This window comes from Engraulis encrasicolus, chromosome 17 (genome assembly GCF_034702125.1).
Source record: "Engraulis encrasicolus isolate BLACKSEA-1 chromosome 17, IST_EnEncr_1.0, whole genome shotgun sequence".
Taxonomy (NCBI): Eukaryota; Metazoa; Chordata; class Actinopteri; order Clupeiformes; family Engraulidae; genus Engraulis; species Engraulis encrasicolus.
Window position 1 is genome coordinate 3,704,374 of NC_085873.1, and position 13,787 is coordinate 3,718,160.

The window sequence follows — 13,787 nt, forward strand, 5'->3', positions numbered from 1 at the left end:
TCTGTGCACTGTAGTAGCCTGAAGCTCAGCACGCGCCACTGGTGTGTTTTTTTGCTGCGGAGATGTCAAGCACAACAGAGGGCCCCAGCGCATGGTCACGGGAGACCGCCTAGTGCGCCAGGGAACCTCGTCATGTGCCACCTACACCAGACGTATAATCGCATCCAGTTTTTACAAGACCACTTAAATATTCGGTAAGCAATGTAACTTTTAATGCTTTGTTGCTCGACTCTGTACTGAACGGTAGATAAAGTCAGAAGTCTTGTTTAAAACGACCATCGCACGTTCTGCACAGTTTGGCAGGTTGCAGGGGCTGTTATGTAAATGTCTGTCCTTCGGTGTTTTTATCCAAAAGAGAGGTGGAGGAAACTGTTGTGAAATTATTTGAGGTGCCTTTGGAACACTGTGATCAGCTTGGCAGGATGCAAGTGTGCCTTGTGCAAATTCTCAGGAAACTACTTCTAAGAACACGTCCATCAACTTGAATTACTCATATGATCTTCAAGCAATAATGTGTTTGTTTTTATTTACTCAGCTGAGGAGAGTCTTTGAGTGCACGGTGTATCTGCTCAATCATGTAAAAAGGATTTGAGTGTGTGCATGCATGCTACTTTGATGGCACATTCACATTTTATTAGTGATATGAATAATAATGCTGCTAATGAATAAAAGAAATGTTACTGAATTGTGACGCCTATACAAAAGCACAACTTAGGTGTGGATGTGACACAAATGTCCTGGTTCCATTTCTTGTGTGTGGTCGTCCGTCGGCGAGACTGTTGACCTGCTAGCTGGGTCATATGCATTGTAGAGCAGAGCAGTGTGCTTTTAAAGAGGAAAAAAGTAGCACAGCAGCTCATTCTGGTGAACCCCATTTTCCCAACAGCACTCTGCCCGGGAGACCGTGGGGACCTGCTGATTGGTTGCAGCAGGCTGAGAGGGAGCACGCCATTGGCTGGAGAAGCTGAGGCGAAATCGAGGGGTCCCCCAGGCTTCCTCTCAAGCTAGTGAGTGTCGTCTCTTTCATTATGGAGCACCCCATTTTTTCATTCTTCAACTTGTACACATAGTTGAAAAGGCAGTTTGTGTCTGAATGAAGGTTGCAGCCTTCATATTGGTTGTATTGTTATTTTACTTATTCACATGTTATTACGCTCACTGTACTAGATGTTTTTTTCCAAAGCAACTTTTACATTTCCTCTTTTCAGTGTCTCCCGCACATTTTTCCTTAGTGGCGGGTTAGCCGGTATCAGAGACATGTGTTTCTCATGTCAGAGTCTCTATGCAGTGCGGTTTCATTAGAAATCTGTATGCATTCTGCCTGATGAAGGTATCCCATTTAGGCTAAAATGCAGCTGTCACAATGGAGTTTTCATTTTTATCCACATATCGTGTTTATACGTAAACGGGTTAAAAAATGTCTGCATTCGTCGTAATCAGCACTGTATGTTCACCTCTGCAGATGGCAATCTTAATCTCATTTTCTGGTTATGCTTTAGTGATGTTTGTTACAAGCTCTACGATGGTGGGTGTGTCTGGAATTGTGGATATGATTAATTCTGGACACTTTCAAGCCTATTAGGTCACCCTTTAAGATTGATCAAATTAGCTAAAATTTTGAGAATCAGGGAATTTACGTTAGTACAAAGGACCCCAGTGTGGGTAGTATACTGCATGTGTGATTAGTATAGACTTATCTTGGGTCGCCACGGAGATCTTACCCACAGATCAGAGCCACTCGCCTGCATCAACTCCAGTTGGCATTGGACTTCAGTGACACACACACGCACGCACGCACGCACGCACGCACGCACGCACGCACGCACGCGCACACACACACACACACACACACACACACACACACACACACACACACACACACACACACACACACACACACACAGGCGTTGGCTCCAGCGCACCCAGACACAAACAGATACACCACCCACTCTCTTGTACACTCACAGATACACCACCCACTCTCTCGTACACTGCACCCACACACACACACACACACACACACACACACACACACACACACACACACACACACACACACACACACACACACACACACACACACACACACACACACACACACCAGGGCTTGACACTAACACCTGCCAACCGGCCAAATGCTGGTAAAACTTGGCTGTGGCTAGTCATACTTTCAGTGTCACTAGCCAATTTGGATGGAAGCTTATTCCTTGGTATGGCATATGTATCATAGCAGCCTATATTCTGTTGTTCGCCCCTTGTGTATCAATTGTTTGTGTTTAAGTTCAAGAAAAAGCTCAATAACTCAGTTTCTATTTGCTTGATATTCTTCCATGTAGAAAGCTTTACACTCATCTTGCCTTAGCACCAGGTTAGACATACGCTATCATGATAAAGAAAAAAAAACAATATAAAATCTGTGGCTAGTGGAATACCTGAATGGCTAGTGACTTTGGAAAACCACTAGCCACAGTGACCGGTGGGTGAAAAAGTTAATGTCAAGCCCTGGCACACACACACACACACACACACACACACACACACACACATGTACGGCAGGCACATACTTTACATGGGGGCTAATGGTTAGGGAGGTGGTCATGAGATCAGAAGGTTGCAAGTTTGAATGCCCACCTTAACCTCTCCCCTACACCCCCATCCATGGCTGCAATGCATTTCAGCAAGGCGCCTAACCCCAAATTGCTCCAGGGACTGTAACTAACGCCTTGTAAAATAACTGTAACAGGCTTTGGATAAAAGTGTCAGCTGAGTATAATGTAATGCAATGTGACATGGGCGTACTATTGGCACTTCCACCCCAGAAACACTGCCATCGCTCCATGAAATCTTCTGACTTAGCCATCTCTCTAGCTGCGATGTGCAAGGAAAGCATGACATGCTGTTGCTGTGCAAATGCTTGGAATGCCACATGAATGTGTTTTCTTCCGCATTGTGCCAGCCAGGCCCACCCACCTACCCATACCCACACCCACCGCACAGGCTTGCCTTGGCTTGGCATCGGCCATCCCTGGACTGATGCCTAGGGCCGTGTGTGTGTGTGTGTGTGTGTGTGTGTGTGTGTGTGTGTGTGTGTGTGTGTGTGTGTGTGTGTGTGTGTGTTTGTGTGTTGAATGAATTAATGCAAATGCGTGTTTGTAATGGAGGATCTGCAGTACTCTCCACAAGTCTCTTCATTTAGCAATTTCTTTTTTTAAATATCAGGTCAGTGAATCGACACAGTGTAGCTTGTAGGATCTGTTGCCATTGTAGGTGTCGTCAGCCAACCGCAGGCCACGATAATAATGGACAGCAGGGCCGCTGACAGCTTTGGCCAGGCGCGAGACAAAAGTAATCTGAAAGCCCCCCCAATACATACAATGTAATGGGGACCCATTTTACCCCCACCACCCCGGGTGGGCCCAGGACAACTGACCCCCTTGTCTCCCCTGTCAACTTCCCTCATGGTCAATCCAGAGAGATTGCTGTCCCGAAGGGGGTAAAAGAGATGAGGGTTCAAGCGGCTGTGTCAGTGTCCGCTGCCCCCTAAACAAGGCTTTCTGGGAGATGCTAATGAAATCAAATATGTTTGCAGTCTGTTTCTGTTGCACCCGGACTAATCTTGTGGAGTGACCTGTAAACGAAAGCATTTCCACTTCAGTGCTTCCTCCCTCGCACGCCCTCTCTCTCTCTCTGTCTGTCTGTCTGTCTGTCTCTCTCTCTCTCTCTCTCTCTCTCTCTCTCTCTCTCTCTCTCTCTCTCTCTCTCTCTCTCTCTCTCTCTCTCTCTCTCTCTGTGTCTGTGTCTATGCCTCTCTCTCTCTCTCTCTCTCTCTCTCTCGCTCTCTCGCTGTCTGTCTCTGACTCTCTCAATCTCACGCTCACTCTCACTGTCTCTCGAACACTCAGTCACAACACCGCCCCCCTCTGGTGAAAATACAAAACTGCATTGAGACCCACAGGAGAGAAAAAAAATACTACCGCAGTCTGACTTGGACTGTTACAACTGTGTGGTGTGCGCCTTGTGTGATGAATAATTCTGGCTGGTGTCATGTAGCCTGGCAGCCTTCCGTCTTGTCCTAAGGCCAACCTCGCCTCTGTCACGCACTCTTACTCCTACTGTTGCCATTCCTCTCTCTCTCTCTCTCTCTCTCTCTCTCTCTCTCTCTCTCTCTCTCTCTCTCTTTCTCTCCTCTTCCGCTCTCTCTCTGTCCCTCTTCTCTGTCACTCTCCTCGCCCCCCCACCGCCCCCCCCTCTCCCTGTCTCTCTCTCTGTCTGTCTGTTTCTTGCTCTCTGTCTATCTCTCCCAGAAAATTGTAGATGCTGCAATATTTCTTGATGTTTAGATTTTTGATCCAGTTCAATTTGGACAGGGGTGTGTGTGTGTGTGTGTGTGTGTGTGTGTGTGTGTGTGTGTGTGTGTGTGTGTGTGTGTGTCTGTGTCTGTGTCTGTGTCTGTGTGTGTGTGTGTGTGTGTGTGTGTATGTGTGTATGTGTGTATGTGTGTGTGTGTGTGTGTGTGTGTGTGTGTGTCTGTGTGTCTGTGTGTCTGTGTGCGTATGTGTGTGTGCATTTGGGGCTTGTTTTGCCTCGCGAGACGCCACTCTCTTGCTCTGCTGACCTGAATGTGTGAGGAAATCCAGAGGGATTGAGTGACAGATGTTTGACTTTTGAAGTTTAATTGGATTAACGACCGTTCTCTTTTCATTTTAATTACAGTCAATCTGGTCCGCATTAAACCCTTTAGCCTAATGCTCATGCCGAACGGAAATCATAATAATTCCATTTTATAAAATCTTTTTTTATATACTATTTTTGGGGGGGGAGGGTTTTCAACTTTATTTAGACAGGACAGTGAAGAGTAGGACAGGAAACGAGTGGGAGAGAGACGGGGGGGAGGATCAGGAAATGGGAATCGAACCCGGGTCGCCCAAGTAACGGTCCATTACCCAGCTGAATAAGCCACGGCTGGGCCGTTGTATAAAATTTTAACTGTTACAGAAGCATTACACCCAACATTGTTCCTGAACATGTGACAAATGCACCATGAAATGCATACGTTTCGGGATATTTGGTAATTTATCCTGCCTGGTGCATTTGTCTGCTTGTCAGCTGTTTGTTGTCCTTGTTTTGTTTTGTAAAGTCTTATGTCACTGTCATTCGTATTGTGTTGTTTGTGTAAGCTTTTACTTTATTGTGTAACAACTATGTAATGTTATGTGCTAGTGTTGTACATGAATTTGCTTCTATTTCTTTACTTTTGACACCTCTGCTTTACATTACATTACATTACAGTACACGTAGCTGACGCTTTTTTATTCAAAGCCCCTTACACTTATTTTTCAGTACAAGGTATTGGTTACAGTCCCTGGAGCAGTATGGGGTTAGGGCTTCCGCACACCGGCTCCGACAAAGTGCTGAGCACTGCTGGGCAAAAGTTCTATTTCATTGTTTTCAATAGAACCCCGCACACTGGCGCAGATGTCCGCGGACATTCGCTGATGTCGGATAGCAATTAGAGACAAGTTCTATTTTGTCGGCGCCGCCCATTGACTATCAAATTAGTGTAAAATTTGGTTTTGGGGTCTGAATTATGTTGGAAGCAAAGTGCGCCGCAATGCTGTCAGAGCCAATGTGCGGCCGGCCTTAGATGCCTTGCTCAAGGGCATCTCATGGAGTGTGGTGGGAGGTGGTAAGGGTGGGATTTGAACCTACAACCCTCTGATCTAAAGCCCATCTCCTTAACCACTAGGCCACGGCTGCCTTATATTCTGTCTTTTAAGCAAGATATTTCATAGATTATACTGCCCTTGATGGGGGCAGCAGAAACATTCTTCGGTTCAAAATGGTATCCCAGCAGCAAAAAAAATAGGGAACCACTGCTCTCATCATAGAAAGAAATGGATGTGTGATAAGGAACCCAATGCTCTCTTGCACTCTCATCCTGCCCATGTCGGCCGAGATGCCCTTGATCTAACCCATACATTGCTTCCACGTGACTCCAGGGGGAACTGAACAGCTCTCCCTGACCTGGCTTTCGGGCCTATTTTTACTCCGAGTCAGCTAAGTGTAATGTGCTGTAAAATTCGAATGTAATGTCGTGTAAAATGCAAAGGTAATGTGTTGTTGAAAATCCAAAGGCAGACAAACTGGATTGCGAAACGTGGAAAAAAGTCCTGCCAGGTATACAATCTGCCTGTACTTGTCAAGCTTGGTGACTTCACTAATTATATAATTTCTTTGATGGTTAATTATTAGAAAATTGAAAGTTACTTGGTGCATTCTGAATGCGGGATGTCCACCCCTGCAAATGTGCTACTATGATGTTAATGTGTATTACTATGACGTCCAATGTCTTTTACTGTATCCCAGGTTGTGATCTCTCTGCATAACCAAATTAGAGGTTTAATGTCCTTGGGACATTAAAGTTGATCTTATCTTATCTTTTATCTAATGTGGTGTTTGTGTGTGCGTGCGTGTGCGCGTGTGTGTCCACAGGTGGTGATGGAGAAGATGACGCGTGTGAGCACGGCTCTGGGCGGGGCCTCAGTGGGGGGCAAGACCATGTTCTGCCACCTGGACGCCCCCGCCAACGCCATCAGCGTCTGTCGCGATGCCACGCAGGTGGGACACGTCGTCTTTTTTATTTATTTATTTGGGGCTTTTGTGCCTTTCTTTGATAGGACAGTGTGAGATGGTGACAGGAAGCGAGTGGGGGAGAGAATGAGATGGGGGAGGATCAGGACATGACCTTGGGTCGGAATCGAACCCGGGTTTCCAGTGTAACAGTCAATGCCCTAACCTTATCTTTTTCTCTCTGTCTCTCCATCTTTCATCATCTTTCATTGCTTTGGCTATCTGATTCTCTCTCTCCCTCTCTCTCCCTCTCTCTCTCTCTCTCTCTCTCTCTCTCTCTCTCTCTCTCTCTCTCTCTCTCTCTCTCTCTCTCTCTCATTTTGAGTCTCTATCACTCTCTGTCTGTCTGTCTGTCTGTCTGTCTGTCTCTCTCTCTCTCTATCTCTCTCTCTCTCTCTCTCACACACACACACACACACACACACACACACACACACACACCCACACACACACAGTCATCACACATTCTTTCATAGTTGCAGTGAGAATGTTAAAATTCCACCTCTGAAACTTTAATGACGATGCACTTTTGAAAATCTGACTGTGAAGGTCGAGTGAAACAGGAAGAAAGAATCAGCTTTTCAACCGGGCATGCACCACCTTTGACATGAATACTTTCCGGTATACTCTCTCCAGTACAGCATTACATAGTAAGCTCAGAGCAAGTCAATATGCGGCCTTAAACAACTTCTGTGTCACCTACAGAGTATGCAAGCAAGCAGGGCAGAGTAAGTGCACAGGGTTACAGAAGGTTATGGACAGTGATGAGCAAAACATATTCATTAGTTACAATCTACTTCCACATATTCCAAATAACTAATGTTCAATTCAGCCAGGTGACTTGCTGGTTGAATGATCACCTGGTGGAATTGGATACAAAAGGTCACTGGATTTTATCTAATTGAATCCCTTTTGCCCATCACTGGTTACGGAGAATTCTTCTCACCCAACCTCTGTTTTACCCCTCTCTCTCTCTCTCTCTCTCTCTCTCTCTCTCTCTCTCTCTCTCTCTCTCTCTCTCGCTCTTTCTCTCTCTCTCTCTCTCTCTGTCGTTCTCTGTCTGTGTCTCTCTCTGTCATTCTCTGCCGTTCTTTGTCTCTCTCTCTCTCTCTGCCATCCTCTGACTCTATCTGTCTCTGTCTTTGTCTCTGTCTCTGTCTCTGTCTCTGTCTCTGTCTCTGTCTCTGTCTCAGTCTATGTCTCTCTCTCTCTCTCTCTCTCTCTCTCTCTCTCTCTCTCTCTCTCTCTCTCTCTCTCTCTCTGTCTCTCTCTCTCTCTCTCTCTCTCTCTCTCACACACGCACACACTCCGTCAATCTCTGCCTTTTTAAATGTCTTAATTATTTCCCATTTTGCTGGTTTCATGTACTTATAACTAAATGTTTCAAATGCTATTATAAATTGCTGCATTTATATGACTCTTTATCTTTCTCTCTGTCCATTTCCCTCCATCTTCCTTAGTCGCTGTGTGTCTCACTTTGCCTCTACCTCACATTCTTTATCCCACTGCAGACTGTGGTGGTTTTATGCCCAAGTAATAACTCTACACTATAACAACCTCACCAGCAAATTGTAACGTGACAAATGTACTATCTGTGTGAAATGGGGAAGCCCACATTCTATTATCCAAACTCTTGTCCTCCCTTGTGGCGTTATTGACGATAGATGTTTTAATTCAATATATCGCACAAGCACAATTCAAAGGTAGTTTTCTCATTTGCAATTGGGATCCCCTAAAAGTTTTGGGCCTAGGCTGACAGCGGGGAAACTTTATTGTTTTCTCCATGGAGGCGGTGCATCAGCGAAGCACGAGTCCACAAGCTCACAAGTTGTGGACTAGAGTTTTGATAGTGGAATGTACCCATAGACTGTTGATATGGGAAGTGGTGGGCAAACCATCTTTGACGTCACACACACTTTGCTGCTCACACACCGCACAAACCTCATTGCTGTGGATACTGGAGCTGCCATCTCCGCCACTTCATCAGTTGTTTATACTTAGGAGAATTCCGGCCATTTTACAAATACATATGTAACTGTTGGAGGCCAAAGAAAGTTGCGAGAAAGGAAAGTCACGAGAATTGTTCATGCCGGTTGCACAAGTTTTCCAATTGATTCAGTGCAAGTAGCAAACTAAGTGCAACCAATATGATAGTTTCTCTGGATTTTCCCCTTGGCCTCCAACAGATTAGATTTGTTTGTAAAATTCCCGGAATTCTCCTTTAAAACTATCTGTGGATTACACTAATGGATTCTAACCCGCCCATGCAAAACATTAAATACAGGAGGAATGGGTGTCACAGAAGTTTCAAACAGGCTTATTCAAACACAAACATGTTATCAAAATGTTGTTTTTGTGTGCACATTAAAAGCACAAGACAAAGCCCCACCATCTTTAGCCCTTGGACTGCAGTGCTTCTCATGGTGTACCTGTATAGTGTTTGCATTTCAACTTGTTTTTGTTGAGTACCTGCACTTACCATATTTTTTCCTCTCCTCTCCTCTCCTCTCCTATCCTCTCCTCTCTCCTCCTCTCCTCTCCTATCCTCTCCTCTCTCCTCTCCACTCCTCTCCTCTCCTCTCCACTCCTCTCTCCTCTCCTCTCCTCTCCTCTCCTCTCTCCTCTCCTCTCCTCTCCTCTCCTCTCCTCTCCTCTCTTCTCTTCTCTTCTCTTCTCTTCTCTTCTCTTCTCTTCTCTTCTCTTCTCTTCTCTTCTCTTCTCTTCTCTTCTCTTCTCTTCTCCACTGCCCTCCTCTCCTCTCCACTGCACTCCTCTCCTCTCCTCTCTTCTCTTCTCTTCTCTTCTCTTCTCTTCTCTTCTCTTCTCTTCTCTTCTCTTCTCTTCTCTTCTCTTCTCTTCTCTTCTCTTCTCCGCTCCACTGCCCTCCTCTCCTCTCCTCTCCTCTCCTCTCCTCTCCTCTCTTCTCTTCTCTTCTCTTCTCTTCTCTTCTCTTCTCTTCTCTTCTCTTCTCTCCTCTCCTCTCCTCTCCTCTCCTCAGGTGGTGGTGGCGGGCCGCAACATCTTCAAGATCTATGCCCTGGAGGAGGAGGGCTTCTCGGAGCGCCTCAACCTGCGCGTCGGCCGCAAGCCCTCTCTCAACTTCAGCTGCGCCGACGTCATGTGGCACCAGGTAGACCTGGCTAGACCTGGGCTGCAACGATTAGTCGACTAATCGTGACTAATCGACTATAAAAAATTGTCGACAAGAATTTTCATTTGTCGACTAATCATTTAATTCAATGTTATTTTACTTACTTTACTAATGCGTTATTACTTTATTGAAACCTAAAATTGCCCAGCAAGTATGAATTGGACATTGTATCTTGAAAAAAACAAGATACCATCTTGATTTAAAGCTCATTAAGAGCTGTAAGAGTTTAGTCACTTCCCTGCGCTAGAGGCTAGGAAGGTTTGTCGGAGGTTGGAGCAAGTGACTAATCATGACTAGATCTATTGATAAGTCGACTATTGAAATAATCGTTATTTGCAGCCCCTCTGCATATTCTACATTACACTTACTGGCCACTTTGTTAGGTACACCTTGCTAGTACCGGGTTGGACCCCCTTGTGCCTTCACAACTGCCTGAACTGCCTGCTACAATATTCACATATACAGTGGCATGAGTTAGTTTGGGCACCCTTTTGGAAAATCATGACATGGGTTTATCTCTCGTTGAGCTTTTCAAGCAGCAACTTCATTTCCACATGTGTTAACATTTCAGTTGTGAAATCATTTTAATACATGTAACTGAAACAATGATACGTTGATTTAAACAAAAATATGCTTGGGCATAAATATGGGCACTCCAAAGAAGGTATACCATTAGTATGAAGTAGAGCTCATACCACTGTACATCATATTAACCCATTTTAGCCTGATGAATCATATACGTTGTTTGACCTTTAGTGCCTGGAGACACGTATACGATGCATTGAAGCTCTTGAGATTTTAGCTTGTGAGTATGTTATAGCCTGGTCCTGACCATCCCATAATACTACCATTTAATTTCGTATTTATGGTCTGGCATTTGTTTGCTCTGAAGCGATTGCAGGAAGCAGGAAGTTTGCACTCAGTTATGGTTTGAAATTATTGGACACCTCTCACCCAATTGCCGGCAGTTACTCAACAACAACATAGCGCAGACCAATGGCTCTGGCGCAGATGTGTACGTCATTGTCACAAGTGTCCTCCCCCTTTCGCCCCCACGTGGGGCGCTTATTCGGTTATTGGCTGTTTTCTGGGGGAGCGTTGCGATCAAAATCCTACTGCTCCAGGCACTCCACAGACAAGCACGGCCAGACTACCGTAGTGGAGCCAATCCTTTGGTGGAAGTACGTAGGATGGCTCGCGAGGCTAGGTATGTTACAGCTGAATGAACACATTCTAAATGCAAGATAAGGGTTTAAATGCAACTTATTTCATGTTTTATGTGCATCAGAGGCTAAGATATTTAGGTTTTTATAGGCTGAGGGTAACTTCCCCAACAAGGGCTTAGGCAGTCAGCAGGCATTTTTTGCAGGTGCTTTAGGTATCAATGGGTTAATATACATTTCATATACAACACATAATCCTAATCACAATAATCTGGGGCACCAGGTGGACGAGAATCTTCTGGCCACAGCTGCCACCAACGGGGCGGTGGTGACGTGGAACCTGGGCCGGCCGTGCCGCAACAAGCAGGAGCAGCTCTTCACCGAGCACAAGCGCACCGTCAACAAGGTCTGCTTCCACCCCACCGAGGTGCACATGCTGCTCTCCGGCTCGCAGGACGGCTTCATGAAGTGCTTCGACCTGCGCAAGAAGGAGTCCGTCAGCACATTCTCAGGTGTGTGGGTGTATCTGAGTGTGTGTGTGTGTGTGTGTGTGTGTGTGTGTGTGTGTGTGTGTGTGTGTGTATGTGTGTGTATGTGTGTGTGTGTGTGTGTGTGTGTGTGTGTGTGTGTGGGTGTGTGTGTGTGTGTGTGTGTGTGTGTGTGTGTGTGTGTGTGTGTGTGTGTGTTTGTTGTTACAGGCCTCTCGGAGTGTGCTGAACTGCCTTGGCAGTGCTCAACTTTTTGGCATGTGTGTGTGTTGTTTCAGGCGAGGGGATTGCATAGCTGTCTTTTTTTTTAATACATACATGGGTGGTTGACGTTTAAGGGCGTAACGCAAAAAAAAAAAAAAAAGTTTTTCAAATTCCTGGAAAAAAATGATGGATAAAAATCGGAAAAAATTTGAAAAAAATAAAGCACTTAGTGGTCTGTGGAATTTCACCTTATTTTTGACATTTTTGGGAAAATGTGTCCTGCATCAACACATAGCATAGGCATGTCACACCGCAGGAAAATGGAGTCACACCACAGGGAATTCACTGCATTTTGGCCATTTTAATCCTTTTGTATACATGACTGACATCTGAGCTCATGCTAACTTGATAATGATATTGTGTTTAATCTTAATATGTGTTTTCATTAATAAAAAAAAACTTTTTTTCCTCCTTTAAGAGCAGTCACACCACAGGACACCATAAAATGAACCTAAACATTGCGTGACAGAAAGATTGCAATATGAAGGCATATTAAGAGGTTAAGAGGCACCTTAAACTTACACAGCACTCTCCAATAACTGAGGTACTGACTGGTTAGGAGCCAGTCTTTAAGACCCTTGTAGTTGGCCTTGCAGCTGCCCATTCACAAACATTGACATACAGTGCCCTCCATAATTATTGGCACCCCTGGTTGAGATGTGTTAAAAGCCTTAAAATAAATTCAGTGTTTATTGCAGAAGAATACTGTCACACTGAAAATTGTAGGAAAATGTAGCCTTCAACTCAAATGAATTGTAAGAAAATAAAAAAATCCCTGACTAAAAAATAATTATTTTTCATTAAATCACCTGTTCCACAATTATTGGCACCCTTAACAATTCCTAGGAAATAAATATAATTGAAGCATTTCTGTCATTTCTACAGTAGTTTACAAAGTTTACCAGAGTATGTAGGAACATTTAATTAGTAATTCATCACTTCCTGTTTCCCTGGGGTATAAATATGACGTGACACAGAGGCCATTTCTCTTATCCACTCTTAAACATGGGAAAGACAAAGGAACACAGCATACAAGTGAGGCAGATGTGCGTCGACCTTCACAGGTCAGGCAGAGGCTACAAGAAGATTGCTACTGAACTGCAGCTGCCCATATCCACTATGAGAAGAATAATTAAGAAGTTCAAAACAACTGGAACAGTGGTAAACAAGCCTGGACGAGGACCCAAGTTTATTTTGCCACCACGCACAGTGAGGAGGATGGTAAGAGAAATCAAAAGATCTCCAAAGCTCACTGTTACAGAATTACAACAAATGGTAGCATCCTGGGGTCACAAAGTCTCCAAATCAACCATCAGGCGCTGTCTACACGCCAACAAGCTGTTTGGGAGGCATGCACGGAGAAAACCTTTCCTCACTCACAATCATAAAAGCAAGCGTCTGGAGTTCGCCAAACGGTATTGGGGCTTCAACTGGGACCGTGTGCTTTGTTCAGATGAGACCAAGATTGAGCTTTTTGGCAACAAACACTCTAAGTGGGTCTGGCGTACCACGAAAGATGCGCATGCTGAAAAGCACCTCATACCCACTGTGAAGTATGGGGGTGGGTCAGTGATGCTGTGGGGCTGTTTCGCTTCCAAAGGCCCTGGGAACCTTGTTAGGGTGCATGGCATCATGAATGCTTTGAAATACCAGGACATTTTAAATCAAACTCTGTTGCCCTCTGCCCGAAAGCTGAAGCTGGGTCGTCACTGGGTCTTTCAGCAAGACAATGACCCTACACATATGGCCAAATCTACACAGAAATGGTTCACCAGACACAAAATCAAGCTCCTCCCATGGCCATCTCAGTCCCCTGACCTCAACCCCATTGAGAACCTGTGGGGTGAGCTGAAGAGGAGAGTACAGAGGAGAGGACCCAGGTCTCTGGATGATTTAGAGAGATTCTGCAAAGAGGAATGGCTGAAGATCCCTCTTTCTGTCTTTTCCCATCTTGTGAAACATTATAGGAGAAGATTAGGTGCTGTTTTGTTGGCAAAAGGGGGTTGTACAAAATATTAACACCAGGGGTGCTAATAATTGTGACACACATTATTTGATGTCAAATAATTATTTCTTTATGTGGGATTTTTT

General features: G+C 45.0%; 1 protein-coding gene across 1 annotated transcript in view; it reads left to right on the forward strand.

Annotated features, from left to right (window-relative positions):
- Nucleotides 1-13,787, forward strand: part of wdr24 (WD repeat domain 24) — a 38,171-nt gene that overhangs the window by 626 nt on the left and 23,758 nt on the right. The window contains exons 2-6 of the mRNA XM_063221572.1: nt 15-194; nt 887-1,007; nt 6,493-6,618; nt 9,629-9,760; nt 11,228-11,456. Of these exons, the coding sequence (XP_063077642.1) occupies nt 6,499-6,618; nt 9,629-9,760; nt 11,228-11,456 (481 nt within the window). The 5' untranslated portion in view covers nt 15-194; nt 887-1,007; nt 6,493-6,498. The remainder of the gene's footprint in view (nt 1-14; nt 195-886; nt 1,008-6,492; nt 6,619-9,628; nt 9,761-11,227; nt 11,457-13,787) is intronic.